Source organism: Cupressus sempervirens, chromosome 2 (genome assembly GCF_028749045.1).
Source record: "Cupressus sempervirens isolate cs-2001-9-10 chromosome 2, ASM2874904v1, whole genome shotgun sequence".
NCBI lineage: Eukaryota > Viridiplantae > Streptophyta > Pinopsida > Cupressales > Cupressaceae > Cupressus > Cupressus sempervirens.
This window is the reverse complement of record NC_143119.1, coordinates 95,479,484-95,502,808: the sequence shown is the minus strand read 5'-3', so window position 1 is coordinate 95,502,808 and position 23,325 is coordinate 95,479,484. Positions and strand designations below refer to the sequence as shown.

At 34.9% G+C, this 23,325-nt stretch overlaps 1 protein-coding gene across 3 annotated transcripts in view; it reads left to right on the top strand.

Moving 5' to 3' along the window:
* Nucleotides 1-23,325, top strand: part of FTSH12 (FTSH protease 12) — a 330,913-nt gene that overhangs the window by 195,339 nt on the left and 112,249 nt on the right. For all 3 annotated transcript variants that reach the window (XR_016359778.1, XM_089812775.1, XM_089812774.1), the window contains exons 10-13: nucleotides 218-422; nucleotides 577-648; nucleotides 22,661-22,780; nucleotides 22,962-23,078. Coding sequence is in view for 2 of the 3 variants with exons in the window: in XM_089812775.1 (XP_089668901.1) it covers nucleotides 218-422; nucleotides 577-648; nucleotides 22,661-22,780; nucleotides 22,962-23,078 (514 nt within the window). In the remaining variant the exon portion in view is untranslated. The remainder of the gene's footprint in view (nucleotides 1-217; nucleotides 423-576; nucleotides 649-22,660; nucleotides 22,781-22,961; nucleotides 23,079-23,325) is intronic.

Genomic DNA, 23,325 nt, shown 5'->3' with positions numbered 1-23,325 from the left:
ATTGATAATGTTTGTGAAAGTACTAACTGTAGGAAATAGAATTATCTAAGTCATGTGCCATAGGTAGCCTTTATCTATGCTTATCAGTAATAGGTCTCAAGTTTTTTAATTTATACTCTCTTAATAATTTTTTTTGTAGGCATTATCATTGTGGTTATCTGGTAAAATAATAATGTTTTCTTACAAGTCTTCTTGATAAATGTCTTGTATGTAACAGGAATCCATCAATGAATGGGAACTATTTAAGGGAGGCTGTAGTTTTGTTATGTGCAACCAATCGACCTGATGAGCTAGATAACGAATTTATGAAACGCATGGCACGGCAAATATATATAGGCTTGCCTGCAGAGGAAGAGCGTGTAAAGATCTTTTCTGTGCACACTTCTAATAAGCGGTTAACAAAGGATGTAGATTTTCAAAAGGTGAGTGTGATCTGGAACAATTTTTATTTTCAATGTTGGAAGTATTTAGTGATAACTTTATTGGTTTTCTTAAAGTTAATATCTATGCTTGTGATACTTAGATTCTTTGTAATCTGTGTTGAGTTTAGTTTTTTATTTATATTTTTCCTTGCAGCTTGTATTCCGTACACCAGGTTTTTCTGGAGCAGATATACAAAATCTTGTCAACGAGTCTGCTATTATGGCTGTGAGTGTAATAATTAACTTGTTTTTCTTTCTTGTTTCCATTTGTGCTTTATCATTACTATTTGAACTTGAATCCTTTAGTTTTGATGCATTTTGTAGATAGTGCAAATACATAAGCCAAACCGGTTGAGTTTTGGATAGATAATTCTGAAGACAATCTCAGGAAAATTAACAATTAGTGAGCCCATTATGTTTGGTAACTATGCCCTAAACGTTCCTATTCTTATCCGAGGAACTCTGTTCATTGTAGACTTTACACAGTTCAATTCAATGGATTGAGATGTCTTGATAAGAAACATTTTAGTTGTCCAATATCAGCCCTTATCCTATTATCTAGTTATATTGTTTAGCCTAGTTGAACTGAGAAATAAGAATCTGGACATCGAAGATAATAGAGCATAAGTTCTCCCAGGTTGATGAAAATCAGGAAGCAGATTGGTCCTCTATACACAACACCATTACAATGGAAATGTAGAGTTGAAGAAACGTGAATGAATAAAATGGTTGAGCACAAATGCAAGACTTGCACAGTACTCGGCAAGTTTTAAAAAACATACGTTTTTTTCCTCAATGAGTTTTAAAGGCAAAAGATTGGGAGTTTTACCTAAAACTTGCTGAGGTTTTGTGGAAAAAACTTGCTGGTGTCAATGAACTGGCCCTGGTACATCAAGAAATTATCTGATTCTTTTGGGTCTATAGGCCTTAAGGTTCTTCAATTGTTGGTTTTTTCTCATATCTAACACCTTGTGCAGCTCACTTTTGCTACCTCTGAAACAGATTGGGTGTCCATTCCCAAACCTCCACTATTTATTTGGATCTTTCATCATATAAGAAATTTGGCAATTGATTACTATGGGTTTTCAAAGAGTGGAGGGTAGATTTGAGAACTTAGACAACTAATTTTATCAGTTTGATTATATCATTGATCAATGATGAAATATCGTACTATCAGCATCAAAGAATGTATTATGTGATTATTAGATGTACAACCTCTCCTAAAGTTTTCACTAGACCAAGGAAGAAGAAGATGCAAAATGTTGTTGTGATTAGGGAAATCAATCAGTATGAGAATATGAAAACTCAACTATGACAAGCTTTAGTCATATTTAGAGCTACCTTTATCTTCAACAAAGCATTTTAAATAAAATTTGTATAAAAAAGGAAATCACATGGAAGCATAGAAACTCAAATTATGCAAACTTAATAGTGCACCATTGTTCTTCTTTGCCTTCCATTTCATGTCGCTCCTTACGACAAGTGCTCTAACAACTTTTGAAAAGTAAGCATAAATCAAAATAATAGCATGAGGTTACTTAAATTGGGATTAGCCAAAAAAGGAAGAAAACCTATTAAATAGAGATCTCCTTCGAAAATTGAATGTATAAATTAAAATAATAACATGAGGTTACTTGAATCGTGGTTAGCCAAAAAAGAAATGAATCCTATTAACTAGAAATCTATATCAAAAATTGAATATACACAATGAAGAAATGAACAGTGAAAGGGAAAGGGAGAGCCAATAGACAATAATAAAAATAGTCTGTCAAGAAAAATGAATTCCAATTTCCCTCCAAAAGCCCAAAAGACATGTAAATAAAATTCATTTGAATGCGAAATAAATATATAAAATAAAAGCCGATTTGAATATTAACATCTTGAAATGTGAAATAAAAAATGAAAAGGCATAAATATATGAAATTTATCTATGTCTATAGGGGACAATAGGTCATTGGGAAATTAATATAACTGAGTAGTTCCCTTGAATGAACATTGGGACCATAAATAGCTGTTATAATTATTTAATTGAACATAGGCCAAAATGACAAATGCGACAAGATGACCAAGATAAATTATAGGAAGATAGATAAATCAATATAATTGAAAATGACTAAAAACGATAAAATGGACAAAAATGATCAATTGCATAAATGGAGATTAAAAGGGAGAATTAGGGATCTATGACTATTTTTAGGTGTGGACATTTTTCTCCTCTTTGAGACAACATGATTTTGAGCATTGTTACAAGGAAAATTTCTTAAATTTGCATTAAAAATGTTGCCCCAACCAACACATGAGAACAAAAGGCAAAAATAATAAGGAAAACAAAGATAAAATCAATTCTTACTTTCCTTAATTAGTGTATTATTTGTTTTTTGTAGAGTTTTTTGATATTGTAAATCGGATGTGTTACATCATGACATATATGAAGTCAAAGTGATTTTGTGATCCTTTTTGCATGAGAACATACACAACGTAGACAAGGAATCCCTAATCCACCTTGAAACATATGTATATCAAGGGTGAAGGTATGAGCGAAAGTCAACAAGATGAATGCTCCAACATCGAGATCTATTAGATTTCCACAATCCATGCTAATGCTTTCAAATTTATGGATTTGATTTTGTATAGTTTTTTTACATCAATGTTTCGGATCATACTACATGATCCATCATCAGGATGCTAGAGAAAAAAGAACATGACCTAGAACTACATGTTCCAACATCGACGCCCAAAACATACATGCCTTAGAACTTCATGAAAAACACCCACAAGTAGAAGATGAAACCAATAATAATAGACCATGAACCATCTTAGCCACTCTCACCACTCAATAATATCCTTGAGTGGCATAGGAACATGGTGACAAGATGAAAGCAATAAAAGTTAAGAAATATTAAAAGACCATGAACCATGTCAATCACTCTCATCACACAATGCTATCCTTGAGTAGCATAAGAACATGTCATGGAAATGAAATTTGTAAATAAGTCTTACTAAAGTAAGCAAGCCAATAGACAGTCAAATGTAATTGTCAATGTTGATTTTCTAAAAGAAATATTCATAATAATGATCAACTGATGTGTCTTGTTTCAAGGAGGACACATCCTATATAAGACACATGATAAATAATGATAGTGTTTGATTTTGGAAAAGACACATCTCGTATACGACAAAATGATGAAAGATTGGATAATGATGATCAATTGATGACAACAAGCTTGATCAAACTGATTGTAAACACAATTGGATAGGTTTGTCTATTGATGTGTGATTTTTGAAGCATAGGTTCTATGTCTTTCATATTCTGTTTACTAAAATGTTTTCCTTTGTTGCAAGCTACCATTTTTTGAACATGAAAGGAAAGTGAAAATGACAACAAAAAATGAAATTGGTTCCAAAAATTGACACATTATTACTTTTGGATTTTTAAAAGTTATTTTTAATTTTTTAAGATTTTTTTTTTGGTTTTCTCAGGTTATTTTACAATTTCAAAGTTTTTTATTTTTTTTAGGATATTGTTACAATTTTATGATTTTTTCAGGGCTTTAAACTATTTACATGTGGTACCCTCCAATTCGTTAACGTAAGTAACTCCATCTGCTAACCATGTTCCGAGAATTGTGCTCAGCTCCAAATCCTATGTTGCATGCAATGATCAAATGCTAGGGTTTTTGACTTGCGTGATATGTGATGGGGAAAGGGATGACACTAAACACTGACTAGACACAAACCATAAAAGGACAACCTAGACAAAGAAATAGATAACATAAATGATAGGTCCATGTGTAAGGGTTGGGAATTTGATAGATGAAAGATATGTAATGAAATGAGCGCAAGTTGTACATATACATTGTTAAGTTAGATAGAGAAAAGGTAGATAATAAAATAGTGACAACTATATGTGGCACTTGTTTGCCAAGTTTTCACCATAGTATTTACCCAAAGTGCCTAATTGCTAGGTTTTCACTATAGGGTGAATTTATTTATCTTCATTACTCTTTTGTCACCAGTATGCCTCTTTTCCAAGATGTTATCAAGTTGATTTTTTAATGCAAATTTGCTGAAGTGCAATCTATTGATAGGACTTGAGATTGGTTCTCCCTTTGATGTTGCCAACTGATATGCTTTAGATCCATATGATGCAGTAACTATAGTGGGCCCCGACCGATTTGCTTCAAAATTACTAGGCTTATTTCTATTTTGCTGATTGTTGGGGTTGGCATAAGGACCAAATCTCCAACCTCAAATTTTCGATCTTCGATTTTCTTATTGTAATGTCGACTAAACTCATTCTGAAACGCTTGTAAATGAGGTTATACACCAATCTTTTCTCATCTAACATTTCTATTTGGACATTGTGTAATCTTCTTCATCTATCAAGTGATGCAAACAAGCTCTTAGTGATGGTATTTCCACTTCAGCATGGAGTACGCTTCTGTAATATAGACTAATGAGTAGCTTTTGTGGGGGTACAAATGTTGGTGCAATATGACGACAATGCTAAACAACTATATACGCCAATTACAACCAACATCATTAATGTCTTTTGAGGAATTTGATTATTGATTTATTGTTTCACATCTTTGGGTTTTGAAGGGTAGCCCATTGTTTGTAACTATGGCCAAAGGTATCACACATCTACATATAATATAGTTAAAACAATCTTTGTGGTAGAGGACAGAGTGTAAGCATTCAACCGGATGTGTTCGGTCTAAGTAATACACCGACAATGTTCCAAAGAATAGGACTCCACATTTTCGAGAAGATGTTAGTAGGGAATTTTTGGGCCTTCCTCGACAACTGGTTGATCTTCAGTAGGCAAGACAAACATAGCAACACTTTGGGATTGTATGGAGAGGTGTTGAAGAGCACGATTAACACTCAATTCGAAGAAGTGTAGGTTTATGATCCCAAATGGGAAGTTGTTAGGTCATATCGTTGGCAAGGCCTCATTAAAGACCAACCTTTACAAGGTCAGAGTAATCATCAAGATGGAGGTGCCCGCAGATGTCACAAGGGTGAAGTCATTTATGGGTCATAAGACTACTATAGGTGATTTATAAAGAACTTTGCTCAAGTGCCCTACTCTTTGGACAGGTTGATGTGGAAAGGGGAAGCCTATGTTTGTGGAATGGAACCGTGTTTCTAGATCTAAAGACAAGACTAGTCAAGGCACCAATTCTTGTGTATCCCAATTGGGACAAGGAGTTCCATGTGCATGTGGACGCTTTGAATTTTGCAATTGATGCAACTCTGGTGCAAGTGTGCAATCACAACTTAGGTCACCCCATTCATTTTGCTAGTAGGCTATTGTTGATGGCAGAAACTTGTTATAGTACGAAAAAGTTGGAGGTGCTTGGAATGGTTTATGCCGTACAAAATTTTAGATATTATTTGCTAGCGACATTGTTCACATTTTACGTGGACCACTAGGCACTGATATACTTGGTGAATAAACCAATCATACATGGGAGTTTGAACAAATTGTTGTTGTTGCATCAAGAATTTGCCTTCACTATTGTTGTGCATCCAAGAAAGAGCCATGTAATAGCATATCATCTTTCACGGATTAAGCCCAGAGAGCCACTAGGAGTTAATGATGACTTTCTTGTTGCACACTTGTTTTACATTGCGATCTTGCTAGAGTGGTTTAAATGAGAGAGCACTTGTCAACCTCGTAGTTTTTCGAGGGACATGTCATCCAACAAGCGACGAGAGCTGGTATGTAGAAGCCAAACCTTTCAATTGATTAAGGACTTGTTATACAAAATGGGACCCATCCAAGTACTGAGAGGATGTGTCATGGAGGAGGAAGTACAAAGTGTTTTGAGAAGGCATATGAAGGGCCAACCCGAGGACGTATGAGACTAGATACCATGACATGAAAGGTACTCCTTGTAGGATTGTAGCGGCCTACTCAATACAACAACGCTAGGAAGTGGGTTATAAGTTCTAATACCCATCAGAGAGTGAAGAAACATTGAAGCGAGATTTCATGTTGTTCAGTCCTTTTTACGCACAAGAAGTGTTTGAGCACTTGGGCTTAGATTTTGTTCAACCTTTGAAGGCAAATAGGTCCCAAAGGTGCTTGTATATCATGGTGATGACAAAATACCTAACGAATTGGGTGGAAGCATGGGCTTTGCTGGACAACTCGACAATGAGTACGATGAAGTTCATATATGAAAAAATTATTAAAAGGTATGACATCCCCATCTAGTTGACCGGTGACAAAGATCACTTTGTGAACCATGTCATCCAATTGCTCACTACAAAGTTCAAGAAATTTCATTCATTTATCAAGTCCATATTACCCTTGAGCCAATGGCCTCGCAAAAGCTCTAAACAAGATATTATTGTCGGTGATATAAAGTTGTGCGTAGGAGAGCAAGCCAAATACAAGTTACATATGCACTCTAGGCATACCACACAACCTACGAAGTGACGACATGACAAACATCGTTATAGTTGATGTTTGGACAGGAAGTTGTTCTCCTTGTAAAGTTCATTGTTCTGAGCCTTAGGATGGCTATTGAAAACAAGTTGGGGGATATGGAAAGCCTTCAGGAGAGGGTACAAAATTTAAATAAATTTCATGGGCATTAGATAGTGGCATTGTAGGCCATTCATGTAGCACAACAAAGACACAAGATGGGTTCAATTCACCCTAGGGCAATTGGTGTTGTAATACAATGGAAGGAATGAGATCAAGGTGAGAATATGGCTTGGTCCAAACTAGGTTCAACAAGTTAGCCAGAGTGGAGCTATCGAATTATGGAAACATTAGATGGACTAGAGATCTCGAAGGCAGTGAACAAGTCTAAGATGAAGCCCCACTTTGAAAGGTAATGCAACAAGTAGGGCGACTTGAGCTAGAGGGCGCTAAGATGAAGTAGATTAGGAATATCAAAAAAAGAAAAAGGAAAAAAGAAAAAGAAAACATAGAACTCCAAAACCGTATTGTAACCAACACCATTGTATAATGGAAACACCATGTGGATGCTAGTGGCTATTGGAGACCCACCGTACAATGTGCTCATGACTACAGTCGTGGGTTTATCGTAAAGTAGCTCTAGCGAGACTGTTGGTGTTGACAACCAAGTAATACTGTACGGTGGGTCGTTCAAAGAATAAGGGGAAAAACACTATTTGGAAATATAAAAAAAGAAAATTCAATAGGAACTCATTGCTAGCCAAACTAAAAACATTGCACAAAATAGGAGAAGACAGAATTGGCCGCTATTGGAGACACCACACTCTTGCCACATTATTGTACAATGGACTCCGTTACATCCCAATTTTTGACCTAATTTGAAATATAGCCGTTGAGGTTCACATGAAGTCAGTTGGCAGTTTAATTTGTTATGATGGTAAGATAGTCAGTCGTTATGATTTCAAGTGAAGATAACATGCTAGTTGATCGTTAATCACGAATTCATGGAATTGCGATGAAGGTTAATCATTATGGTTATTTATGATTAAATAATTTATAATTTAATTACGAAGAACTTCCTTGCAGGAAACCTGTCAAAGGGGGGAAGCATTGTTAGAAAGGAATTAGGCATAGGAGCATCACCATCACTGAGTGGATGGGTAGAGGACCTAGCGACTTGGAATGAAATACATCTGCAGGACTCGCATGAGTTATTTAATAAATAATTTAATTAAAATAATTGAGAAAAAAATATAAATGTATCTCAAAGGGATTTTAATATTCTTTCATATTATTATTTTAATGAATATTTATAAATGTACTTATGATACAAAATGATTTGGCACCATTATAATTTAATAATTAATAAGTAATGTTACAAATAAGATTATAATAATGTTCGAATTATAATAATTGTATTATTATAATTTTCGAATTTTAATCTTCCAATTCTATTCTCTTCTTTTTATTGTTCTTGCTTTTAACAAATTAATATTTAGCATGTTTAATAGAATTTTGTTTTTGAATTCGTATAGTCATCTTGGGAATTCGAGTGGCTTTCTTTATAACCGATGGGAGCTAGATAGTCATGGTTCGTCCCTTATATGGAATCCATGGCATATGTTTTCATCTCTTCTTTCCACCGATTTTTTTTTATTCTTGGCTACGTTTTTCCTTCCAACTTTCGACCATCTACTAAGTATCTTGTGAGTCAGGTTAGGAGAAAAGACAAGAACTTTCATTTATGATTTTCTTTAAACCTTTCCTGGCTATTGGCGGATTGATTTCTAATCGATACTCTGTTATTAGTCTGCTGTATATGGTTAATCTGGCAAAAGTTGTGAGTGAGAGGAAGGTTGGTTACGAAAATTATGAGAGATAAATGAATGACATCTAAAACAATTAATTGGAGGGGACGTAAGCCGAGCTGGGTTCAAATCCCAGAATATGCAGAATATGGCCTCTCATCGCATGTAATCATGTAGTACCAACAGGCACAACTCTAGTTCAGCGATTGCCATGATCCTATCTTCAACTTTGAATGGCCAAGGAACACAAGTTCATTGAGGTACATTGACACCGCCCTTTGCAAGATAGAGCTTGGGGCTTATTATTATCTGAAGGCACTCCAGGAGACATTGTGAGAGACCATTTAGTTGTCGAATTCATACATCATGTAATCTTCACCCGTCAATCATGGCCTCTAGAAGGACGCATTCCAACACCGCTATGCCACCACACACCGTTGATAAGGTTCAGGAAGTCTTGATTGCATGAGAGCCAAATACTAATGCCAGTTTAATACAACCGAATCAGGTAGACTTCAAATAAATTTCTAGTTCACAGAGTCTCTCTTTATTCATCTCTGATGCTCTTAAATCATAATCATGTATCACCCATGTTTATGTAGGATGGAAATACAATGATAATCATGAATTAATAAATTTATTTGCATATATTATTTGTGGTTGTGATTCCCAGTTTCTTCTTTCTTATTTACTGTCAGCTACATATTGATAGAGTTGAGAATAAGTTAAAATATGTTTTCCAAAATCTTCTCTCTCATTGAGTATATAACCATAGCCGGGTAGGTATGTTAATAGAGAACAATTTATAATACTAGCTGTATGCATTCTGAAATGTATATGTGATCGTTCACCAAGTATTCTTGAGAATATATCTTTTATGAGCTCATTTGGCAATTGTTTTATACTTGATTGATTTTATAAATCAACATCTATGCACATGTTATCACAATTTTTCGAACAAATTCAGAGTATTTGTAACACCGAGGAATTCACTGGCAAAGAAGCCATGAAATGGTGAAGAGATGGAGTTAACCGGTTAGAACGCGGAAGAGGAACCGGATGAGATTAATTTAATTAATTAAACATTCAAATTTGAAATCTTTAAAGAACACAATTATGTAATCACAAAATGTGAAATGATGGATGTATGTAATCATCTTGAATAATTGATAGAGCTGTCTGCTCTAAGAATTCCGAATGCTTGAGACTCACCCGATTGTGTGGCCAAGAAGATGGGTGATGAGGTGAGAGAAAGGAATCATCAATAATATGAATCAGTATCAAATGTGATAGAACAACGTTAATCATTTTTAATATGAATTAATTAATAGCTCATGGATATTCCTGTTATTGTGAACTCCTACTGCCAAGTCGTATGATGTTTTATATACCAGAATGCCCAGTGGATGGCAAGATGATCCCTGCCAATTCTGGGTAGGGAGGGCCTTTCTCGTTAGAGATTGTGTGGGGATATGTTATGGTCCGAGGTTGGGCAATGTTTCACCTCTCCCCAAGATGTCAGTCGTGTGTTAGACAGAGATAAGTAATATAGACAATTGTTATCGAAAATAGGTATTATCACTTTTATTTATGAGGAGGTAAGATTAAATTGAGCTATTTCATTGTTACTGTTATTTTACACCTAGATGCAAGAAATAGATTTGAGGATTGTTTTTCATTTATATGAATATTGAATATAAGTATATTTCTAATCTTGAGTTACTGTCATAGTTAAGCAATCGGAAGGAAAGGAACGTGAAGCCTTAAATTGATTGAGTAATGACTGGAATCCTAAGTGATACAGTGGGCTCAGAAGCCCTAATAGAATCTGTTGTATCGGAAGCCCTAATTGAATTCGTGGTAGCGGAAGTCCTAATTGAATTAGTGGTTTTGGAAGCCCTAATTGAATCAGTGGTTTTAGAAGCCCTAATTGGATCAGTGGTATCAGAAGCCCTAATTGAATCTGTGGTATTGGAAGCCCTAGGTGATATAGCGATAACAGAAGCCCTAAATGAACTGATGGTAAATGATGCCCTAATTGATACAGTGGTATGTGATGCCCTAGTTTAAAATATAGTGGTATTTAATTGCAATTATCATTTGATTTTGTGATAGCGGTTTTTAGAGGTTAGTCATCATGTGAAATTGTTATAGTGTATTTGTGGACTAACTTGGGTGGTTGCAGAAGCATCCCTAGTTTGATTTCGGTCTCAGTTTTCTGAGATATGTGGTTTTCAATTTCTGTAGTAATTTCAATTGATGGTATTTCAAGTTTTTAGTTAAGAAATTTTGTCTAATTGATTTTAATAGTAAATCTTATTCACATGAACATGCATGATATAACTGTCTCCCTATGAAACGAAGTAATAACTGAATTCTTTTAATATGTTAGATGTTAATTTAGACTTGGGAAAACTGGATGTTATAGCCTCCATGCGATGGAAAAAATAAACATCCCTCACAGTACGGAGGATGGTTTTCACAAATGAAATAAAGCCGTGAAAACCCAAGGAGGATAAAAGCCAAAGACCTAATACCTCTAATATTAAACACATAAAATGCCCTTTGGTAAAGATCAGAGGAAACAAAATGTAGGGACAAGCAAATATAACAAAGGGAATACTAGTGAGTTTGTAATAGTAAATGAGAGGTCTGTGGAAGGAAAGAAGAATAAGTTTTGTGAGCCTATTGTTGGTTCCCAAAATTGCAGATTGGAAATCCAAGAGCTTTGCCAATTCCGCAATAGGATTCCTCAATCAGTTCTAGCCAACAAACGGGAATAACCTTGATTCCCCTACACTTTAGGCTTCACTACACCTAGGTGGGTAAACCTTCACTTGAAATCTAACCACTTGGGTCAAAGCTTTTCTATAGCGAATTTAGACCTGGTGAGTTCTTCAGGCTGGGAAAATCCTTAAACTTGATCAATAGAGAGTGATGTGATTGCTTGAAATGGTTGAACGTTTATGTAAGGTTATTAATACTAGATTAGATGCTTGCAAGAAGGAAGGATATAGATTTTTGACTTCAACTATGAATCCAATAACTATATTTCAATGATTTTAAAACACCAGTGCCTGTGCTTATGCAGGCAACAAATTAAACTACAATGACGATTATTACATACAACTCTATGAGACAATATATTTTAACATGTCATCAATTACCCCTGTGCTCTACAAAAGACAAATGTTATATGCAATTCTCTGTTAGTCCAAAAGGGTATTATCTTCTTCAGCACAAGTCCAATTAGACAGAGACGAGGAAATGATTATTTATTTCACAATATCCCTAGTTGTCGAACAAAAAATGCGATGACATATCTAATACATGAGCTTTGCTGGAAATAATTTAATAATCTTTTTATTAATCATAAGGGATTAATCTAAATTGTAATTTTAAATTTTAATCACTTTTATTTTTCATTAAAATATAATATTTGAAATTATATTTACAAATTCATGCACCCTCATCCTCATTCCTCTTGGCGAAATTTTAATCTCTTTTTAATGTCTCCTCTGAATATATCTTTTTTCGAATGTGTTTTTGTTGTTCCTCGTTTCTTATATTTATATATGATCGAAGAGTTATACGATGACTTCCCAACCATCGTTTCTCATCATATTATAATTGCTCCCTCAAAATGACTATATTCTCTTATAATTTTCACCATGTTGGTTCCCAAAACCACAAATTGGAAATTCAAGAGCTTGCCAGTTCTCCAATAGGATTTGACAATTAGTTTTGGTCAATGAATGAGAATCACCTTGATTCCCTTGCACTTTAGGCTTCACTACACCTAGGCAGGTATACCTTTGCTTCGAACCTGATTGCTTAGTTCAAAGGTTTTTCTATAGTGAATTAAGCCTTGTGAGTTCTTCGGCTGGTAGAATGCTTGAACTCGATCAAAATAAAGTTGAATGCTTGCTTGAAATAATTGAATGTTTTCTATATGGTTCTTAATAATTGTTTTGATGCTTTTAAGAAGGAAATTATAGATTTTATGACTTCAAATATAAACTCAATAATAATACTTAAATGATTCAAAAGACAAGAGCCTTTGCTTGTTTGGGCAACAGAGCCAACTATAGTGAAGATTTTCACGTATAACTTTATAAAGCTCCATGAACTTATACTTTAAACAATTTAATAATCAAGATGCGTCAGATCAAATATATGCGCAATCTTAAATTAGTCCAGATTGAACTTTAACTCCTGTGGGAGGGAGACAAACTGGACATAGATACAAAAACAATTTGATATTTCACTATATCTATGATGATCACATTTAAGATGCTAAATGATTGTGTCCAGTTATCTAACATTTAAATTGTTTACAAAATTTAAAGAGGATTATAAAGGACAAATCAATTGCAATTTAAATCTCCATGACTTTTAAATAATAAAAAAGCAAAAGGCTTTTATTTATCATTAAAATATAATAAATATATTTACATTAAAAAATCATCTCTCTCTCCTTATTCATCCTTACTAGTAAAAATAAACTATTTCTTCTTCAAATGCTTTTGTCGAATATGTCTTCTTGTTATTATTTTTCCTTTTATTATTTATATCTTTTTCACAACTTGAAAGTGACTCAATGAAACATTATATCCTTTTAAACCGAAACTCTTCATCTCTTACTTTATTATTATTTTTAATATACCACTTGTAACATCCAGATTTCTCGGGTCAAAATTAACATCTAACATACTCAAAGAATACAGTTATAAACTTCAATTTCATAGGAAGGCAGTTACATCATTCATGTTCATGTTCAGTGAAAAGATTTACCATTAAAATTAGTTAGACAAAATTTTTGAACTAAAAGCTTGAATTATCAATAAATGAAATAACTACAGAGATTAAAGTCAGCATACCTCGGAAGCTGAGATTGAAATAAAAAACTGGGGATGCTTCTGCAACCACTCGGGTTAGTCCACAAATACACTATAACAATTTCATATGACAACTATCATCTAAAAAAAACCGCTATCTTAAAATCAAATTAAATACTTCTATTATTTAAATTAGGGCATCACATACCACTGTATCAATTAGGGCATCATTTACCATCGGTTCATTTTAGGGTTTTCGTGTCCACGGATTGCAATTAGGGCTTCCAATACCATGGATTCAATTAGGGCTTCCGATACCACGGATTCAATTAGGGCTTCTGATACCACAGATTCATTTAGGGCTTCTAATGCCATTGTATCATTTAGGGTTCCAGTCATCTCTCAATCATTTTAGGGCATCAGGTTCCCTTTCCATCTGAATTTGCTTATCTATGACAGTTTCTCAAGATTAGATAAATACTTATATTCAATATTCATATAAATGAAAACAATTCACAAATCAATCCAGGTGTAAAATAATGATAACAATGAATTTAACTCAATTCAATCTTACCTCCTCATAAATAAAAATGATAATACTTGTTTCTGATAAACAATTGAATGCATAGCTTATCTCTGTCTCACTCATGTCCGACATCTCGAGTGAGGTGAAACATTGTTAGGGGCTTAACCACCCAACCTTGGACCACAACATATCCCCACACGATCTCTAACGAGAAAGGCCCTCTCTACCCAGAATTGACAGAGAACATCTTACCATGCATTGGACTTCCTGATAATTAACTTCACCATACGACTTGGCAACAAAAGATTCACAATAAAAGGAATGTGCATGAGCTATTAATTGATAAAAAAAATGATAAGCGTTGTTATGTCTTATCTGTTACTATTTCATATTATTACAAATTCCTCTCTTTCACCTTACCACCCTATTTCTTGGCTACACAGTTGGGTGAGTCCCAGGTGATAGGAATTCTCAGAATAACCGGTTCTGTCAATTATACATTTATCCAGCATTTCACTAACTGTGATTACATAATTATGTTCTCTAGGATCTCATAATTGAATGTCTAATTAATTATCTCCACCTCTTCACCATATTGCCTGGTGAGTTCCATGGTATTCGGATTTATGATAATATTTTCATCTTTGTATGTTTTGAATGAATATATAACATTCTAAGCTAAGTTTAATTGCTCACAACTTTTATTGCATTTCAATCTCTTGCATGCATGGTTTGATACACTCTTATGAATTAAGAAAACATCTATGATAGAAGATCAGTTTTCCATTAACTAGAATATCTATTACTGTCCATTATGATTTCAGCCTGTGATTATATTTGTTCCAGTATGTTGGATTTTTATTCTTTTATGATTTCTTATTCATTCCAGTTTGAGCATAATGGAAGAATTTAGACTCTAAACTTCATAGCTTTTCCATTCATCATTTGAAACAATTTATGTTTAAAGGGACAATCAACGATATGAACTTATTTGGATGTTTATATAATTAAGAGAAAAATGTTAGACTTATATGCATAAAATAGTGCATAACAAAATCAAGGAAGGTAGACAACTGGTTCAACTAAGAAGACGACAATCTTAACAAGGAAAAGGACAAACTTTCGTATTAAATATTTGTTATATTATTCTCAAGGAAACATTAAACTTGAAAAGGAAAAACAACAATCTTTACACTGATCCATTGCCCTTTTTGCTGATGGCTTAAGAAACGAACCTTGAATCCAAAAATAAATAAATAATCAAGAAGGCATAAAATAAAGGTTACGGGTTGCCTCTGATATCTCTACATGACTCTGCCCGAAAATCTGAAAATGAGCCTTGCGATTGGAGGTAATCCGCCAACCGGCACAGAGACTCACGAATTATGATAGGACTTAATTGATGCGGCACAGTATGAAGTCAGGATCATATTGCAATTCAAAAAGGATCTCCTAAACAAGGAATTCAATTACCAAAAGGGTATGGTTGCCATAGGAGAAAGAATGGATGCTGACTTAAGGAAAACTATTAAATAAAAATAAGCTTGACTTTATGTCTTACTATGGTTACAAGATCACTCGAATCTATAATCAATCGGCTAAAGGAAAGGAAAGGAAGAAATAACATAAAAGGTTTCAAATAAATATATTAAATGTTCTTACGGCTTCCATCAGTTACAAGAAAACCCTGACGAAAACCAAGATGACCATTCGGATTCCAAATATTAAATTGACTAAAAAGAAAAGAATAAGAAGTTGGAAAATTAAAATTCGAAGATTATAATAATACAATTATTATAATCCGAACATTATTATAAAGTACAACTATTAAATTATTAAATGATAATGGTGCCAAATCATGGTTATATTTAAATGAACATTTATAAACAATTATTAAAAATACTACGACAAAAGATAATTTAAAATCCTTAAGATACGTTTTATAAATAATTTAATTATTTTAATTAAATTATTTATTAAATAACTCAATTATTTTAATTAAACTATTTATTAAAATAACTCATACGATTCCACAGATGTATTCTGTTCCAAGTCGCTAGGTCCTCTATCTATCTGCCCAGTGATGGTGATGCCTTGCCTAATTCTTTTCTGACAATGCTTCCACCTCTTCGGCATGCTCCCTGCAAGGAATTTCTCCGTAGTTAAATTATAAATTATATAATCATAAATAATCATAATAGTTAACCTTTCATCCTAACTCCATGAATTCGCGATTAATGATCAACTATCATGTCATTTGCACTTGAAATCATAACGACCAACTAACTTACCATTTTGCCAGATTATATCAAATTAAATTGTCAACTGACTTCATGCAAACCTCAAGGGCTATATTTCAAGCTAGGTCAAAAATTGGGATGTAACACCACTGCTTATCTTGAATAATTAGAATTTAGAATATATCTTGTCAGCTCTTCCTTAAATAATTCGATTTTCTATTCCTCTCAACTATAATTGCAGCTTCTCATTTATCTCTGAATAAGACCAATATCATATCATTGGTCCTTCAAAACTTTTTGCCATATAACAATCTTCTATATCTACGATTTAATATATGTTTTATCAAGAACATATACAATGCATGCCTAATATATATTTTATTATACAACAGAAAAACTTGTAATAGATGTCACCCGATCCTGAATGAAAGTCATATTTGGACAAGCATACACCCTTATCGCCATGTGGGTTCCCTTTTGAAATCTGGAACATCTCCATATGAGTTCACATGTGACTGTGGAGGAAAGACCGTTCAGCCTCTTTTATCGCAAATAGTTCTAACATGTCTCCAATAGATTGACATCGCCATATTCATCAATTTCACTCTATTTTCATATTTCTCTGCTGTAGCTTCTGATCATATAGATGATAATTTTCTCCTAATGTTGGTAAATTTGGAATAGCCATCTCTTAGTTCAGGTGGCTGGGAATCCATGATCATAAATTCGTAATTTACCGCCAATTTCTAATAGCTGCCGACTATATATTTTTATTAATGCCCTATAGATACTTCCTGTCCTTTCCAGATATAATGATAATTCTTATTCATTCTTAACTTGTAGATATTTCCGTCGTATTATATCACCACCTTAATTAACTTAGTCTGCGTATTAGTTTTTCTCTTGTCTCCTCATTCTTCACATAATGGTCAAGCTCCTCCTTTACATTGTATGAGGCACTCTAATCAAAATACATATAAAATGTTGATTATTGTCTCCTTGTTTCGACTATGGTCATCTTGCATGGAGCTTTCTTGTAACTTGCTTTGTTTTTATCTTTTCTGATCAATGACAAGGATTGCTCACATATTTTATTCTCCTTTTTAACGACACCTATGTAGTGGCTTTACTGATGTAACATATATGTTGTTCGAGATTATTATATGTTGACTAGACCTATATCATTCCATTACTATTAAATCTTCTTAAGTCATAGTTGTTTAATGGTTACTAAATCATTGATGGTTCCAAGACATAGTCTCAAATCATTGTTGTGTGTATATATTTGATCTTTGTTGGCAAGTATTTATTTATGAGACACAAATCATTGTTGTGTGTATATATTTGATCTTCATTGGCAAGTATTTATTTATGAGATCACATGACATCAATGACTATCCTTTTTTTTTTTTTCAACTTCCAACGTCATAAATGGAAGCCCTTTTTTTGCCAAAAAATAGGGCTTCATCACCTATAACAAGAAGATTGAAGTGAAGGGGCAAACATAAATGAAACAAAGAAAGCAGGATTACCGTGCAAAGTCATAGAAGCAACATTGTACGACACAATAAGGGAAGTTGGGTGGGGGAGACAACAAGAAGACACCACTCGACTTTGTGCCCTAAAACCATAAGGTTGGGTTAGAAGTGAGTATGAAGGAAGATTGAATATGCTAGGGTACTGATGGAGTGTATGAGTTTAAATCTGATAGCAGCCACGCAAATATGCATCTATGAAGTGAGAATGTACACAATTGCTCTAAAGTAGACCCCATACACTGAAGGTAAAGGAAAGGTGTCACATTTGCATACAAGGTCAAAACTTGCGAATGATACCTAAGAGTGTGACGCAAGAAGAAAATGAGGAAATTAAAGTGCCACATAGAGCCACGTGGAACATAGGGACAAATAGCCCTAACCGTTTTTAAATTTATTGTGTACAAAATGTCAAGAACAAGACATTATGGATGCTCACATAGGAAATAAGAATGGTTGGATACAACAGTTCAGGCGACTTCGAGTAGTTCTTTTGGCATAGCTAAAAAGGCAAGGGTTTTACCATCAAGTGTAAAGGCTGCAAGCAAAGCGGACGCAAGCTCTAGCAATAAGAAGGAATTGATAGTGGAGGTACAAATGGGTGCTAAAAAAGATGTCATAACATCATTGACAATTGTATTTGAAGGATTGAATGGATTGGAGTGTAAAAAATAGTGGCAAGAGACTTTCAATGACAATTTTGTGAACTAGAGTTTGCGAAAGGTAGAAGTAGAATAGGTTATTCAAACGCCAGTTTTTGCATCCAAGATTACAAGGGTCTCCTTCAGCCGATGATTGAGACATTTGATAGGTTTTCATGATCCAACACATTTGAGTATTAATGGTTGTGACTTGATGGTTTCTTTTATGGTGACAAAACTAGCCAGATTCTTTGGCATACTTGGGAGAAGTGGTAAGAAGATTGATGTAAAGGGAAAGAAGATGACGGGGGAGGTGAAGGAATAGTAGATCAAACTGGTGTCACAAACTCTCACACCTATGAAAATAGACTCGGTGGTGAAAGCATCAAAAGGGTGAGGGATGAAGAAGTCCTTCATTGCAAAAGGATCTTGGTAGTGCATTATGGATGTGGTGAAGAGTCGGTTGACAAGGCCAAGCTAGGCCTTTGACATAGCCCTTCCCCAGATTGTCTTGACGAATGGCCTCATGAACAACCTAGTATATGATTGGGTGACCTTGTTGGTGGAGTGAATGTTGGAGTTTATGATCTTGCAGCACAACACGTCCTACATGTAGCATTGCACGATTGGTCTATTTCTGGATGCCATACAGGTGCAGATCCCACATGTAGAGCTTGAGGGCACCCTAACACATGCTGAGCCACCTATAATGTATTGGAGGCACTTAGATATAGAGACGGTGCAAGCTGGGCAGAAGAGGAGACGCGAGTTAGTCTTCAAGTTTGAGCTTAAGGTTGTGGATAGTGGGAGAGAGGCTATGTAAGAGAGCTCTAGTGCTTCCGGAGATGATGGCAGTCAGGTGGTAGAGGATGTGGATGTAGAGTTTGCAGTCGTTGGCATGGAAGCATCCCCATCCACACCCACACTTGTGTTATTTACTTGACCTCTTTTGTTCAAGACAACACAATTGACACTATCAACATTAGTAGGGTAGATGATCATGACACCTGTTCCTATCTTTGGGTTAGATCCGAACACCTATGAGTATGACACCTATAGTAGTTGCACCAGTGGAGTTGGTTGATGGAGCTCCCATAACAAAGGAGGCAGTGGTGACTAAGGCCAAGTTGGAGTTGCCTAGTTAGTAGTTGCCTAGCGGAGACTTGTAGAGTGTAGAGCCACAAATGAAGATAGAGATAGCCGAGACAGAGGCCAAGAGAGTCGAGCCTATGCGATGTGGTGGGCTATGAGAGGCTGAGACAAGCGATAAATTCTTTTTTAAGTGAATACAACATGGCAGTAGTGACACTAGTTAGGACCACTCTCACCTCTCTAGGACGCTCATTACCTCTTGCTCATGAGATAGTAGATCTAGATGGGGAGAATTTACCAGTTAGGCATGCGCCCATGGAGTTAGAACATATAGACTTTGAGCATGCTCGAGGGCCAGAGACTTTATTAGAGATAGCATAGGAGCATACCCTTGATAGAGACATTGTGCCTATGATAGAGAGTTTGGAGCATGGCCCTCCCCAATAGCTACAGAGGGAGTTTGGAAATGGTAGCTTGGAGTAGTACTTGTAGGAGGTGGCCGCAGAAGCTAGGCGAGTGATAGCCTCTACTTAGTCCCAGGCTCAAGAGCAGGTGATCCAAGATTTAGGGAGCTTGTTGACTTTTGTCTGAGGGGGATGTATCCAGGCATTTCGAGAGTGCTATGAGTTGCGAGGATGGGCAACAACAGAGTTCGTTGGTATGATGGAGGATTGGGCTTTCTGGGAGAGAGTTGGGGAGAGTCGAGTGGATTCCTTGATGCGGGATATTGAGCAGGCTTTTAGAGAGGGCTATTATGGTCTATCACATAGAGCACATCTCTTCCATACATGAGTCAACTCAAAAGGAGTTGACTACTTAGTTGGAGATAGTGTAGTTAGAAATGGCTCAAGTTAGGATAGATGTGGCTCAGGAGTAGGAGGCATGGATAGTATAGAGGACAACCATGCGGATGAGAGAGATGCTTTGTTTGCACAGTTTGAGTAGGCTTGGGCAGATAGAGCTATGTTGGAGCCTCGATTAACAAGTTACATAGCGACGGTGGATGTAAAAGAGAAGAGAAGAAGCTAGTAGAGACAACCATGATTGTAAAGCGTGCTATGGAGTGAAAATTGGTATCTGATTGGGATTTTTTGCTTATGACACATGTGTATGAAATGTAGGTTCGTTTGGCAATGGTCAGACCACCACCATAGGCTACATCATCAGGGGAACACTTTCATCCTCCGACATCTTGATTTCTTTTTGTATAGTTGTTGGGTTGGCATCATTCCATTTTGTTGCATGTCCCCAACAACGATGCCAAATGTTTACTACTATAGGTAAAGTGAATTAATTCATAGTATAGATAGCAATGAATGTAATACAATAGAAAACAATGCAATACCAAAGAACTGCCAACTTCTTCATTAATGCCAAATAAGGCTACATCAAGTGTTTAGACCTCACAATATACTATAACTCCATAAAATGATCATGATATATTCCATCGGAAAGAGTATATATATGAACCCCAAGGGGATGCGTGGTGAACCATTGCAACCCATAATTGCCTACCACTCGGTTATGATAACCCAATGACATGCGTAACAACTTAACAACATACTTGATGACATTATAATTATTTCGAACAACACTATGTATGCATTGGACAATTTTTTGTGTTGTGACTTTTCTCGCTCTTGAAATTAATGCATAGAAGAAGACTAGAGGTGGTCGGCCAAGGATTATAGTTGATCTCACTATATCATACTAGGTTTCTTGAGAATACACAACATATTAAAGAAGTTGAAGTTTGTTAAGAGGAATACAATCATCAACCAACAGACACTGTTAACTACCCCAAAATGACAAACAACTTAATAGGAATAATTAGTACATTGTTGGTTAATTAAAATTATTAAATATAACAATAAATAGTGTATGCTGAGATCAAGCCAAAACAATTAATATTTCCACAAGCAAAGTCCTGTATAATATGCAACTTTGAAGCACAAATGTAATCTTTGGATGGGATTGTACAACTTTGAATTTGGGGTTTGCGTTTGCTAATTTAGTGATGGAAATCATGTTGTTTCCATTTTTGAGGAAATAGGATAATTACTTAAGTGTGCATCCTTTAGACAAAAGGCTTGTTGATATAGCCCCCTTAGCTCCAAACTTTTCCCTTCAAAATAAATTCTTTTTGAAAATTGTCATATTGCCTCCAATACATCTGGGATGATTAAATAATGTTTTGTTTAATTACCAAGACCTTGCCATTCTAGGCACCCACTTTATAAAACATGTTATCAAGACATGAAAAGCATAATTCAATGGTTCTAATGTCATTTCGCTAGTACTATTCTCTAAGGGAAATGTGTTTTAGGGGACATCAAATGAACTTATTGGAAAAAAGGGACACGTAACATCAGTTTAGATCCGCAATACTCTAGTGCTTAGAATTGTATTCTCTTTGAAACAATGCAACTTCTTGAGAATTCAGAAGTTCTATTACATTCCTGTCACTTAGGAGACAGTTTATTGTAAACCACTTTTGCTTCATTGTTATATTTTTTCTTTTTCACCATTATCACTGCAAGGGATTTTAACCTGTATAATGTTTGCTTCCATCAAGAACTTATACATGATATTGTACCCATGCCAATTTTTAAATTTGATTTTTTTCCCCTTTATGTGGACTGGCCTATCATTGGATTTCATTTTGAAATTGTACTCTAGTTAGACAGGATTTGTTGAAAATTAGAGGGACGTTTACAATTAGGATCCCAAGGTCCTTCATTTGTTAGTAGTGTATAATATTCAATTTAATATCAATGATTGTTGTTTATCTTACATGTTATTTCGCTATATTACACTCTTCTATGTTTTCAATGTCTTTGTCCTTGGCATTGAAACATAAACACCTCCGCTTTCAATGTCTACGCCAGAATGATGATGCACAATAGGGACTTGTTATACCATTTTAATTGTTCGTTCTGTTCTTTTTATTGCAATTGGTATGTTTTGGTTATTCATAGATATTAATACAATCTTCTATATTTTTTTGTTCATCATCAAATTTGGATTTATGCATGGTGGTTTTTTGTCATGACTATCCTTTTGAAGTCTTTTGTTTCTAGATTACCTTGTGGATTCTTAGTTTTGAATGGAAATTGTAGATAAGGAAGGGTCACAAGGAAATATGCCAACAAGATATTATTGATGCACTGGATAAACGATTATTTGAAAACATGGGTTTGCTTGTTACAGAGGAAGAGCAAGAGATGTATGCAAGGAAGGTATGACTCTTTATTTTGCAACATTAGTAATTTATTATCATGTAATCTTACCAATATACTATGAAGGAAATACTAATTTCTGCATGAAAACCCACAGCTGGCTTTTCAGTTGACAATATTGTATGCTTTTATTGCACTCAGTTTTTTTTTGTGTAAAACAATAATTCATTATTGAAAGCAGGTCCCCTTTGAGCATAAAAGATTGCTGGCTGTACATGAAGCTGGTCACATGCTTCTAGCTCATTTGTTCCCCCGGTTCGACTTGCATGGTATCACTTTCTTGCTTCCTGGTGGTAAGGTAATGTTTGCTTTGGAATCTTTCATTGCAAAATCATGTTCTTGCAATATCAATTTTTTTCTATGTTGTTTTCTCAAATATATCTGTTCTGAAGAGACGTACCAATGAACAGAGCTGATGATCTATTGTGTCTAAGTTTTCTTACCATAAAACTTGCCGCTTGTGAAAATGACATTAGTATTATAAATTCACTCTTTATTGTAGTTTATAAAGAGAGCATTTTAGTAAAGGAGTGATATAAGGGATG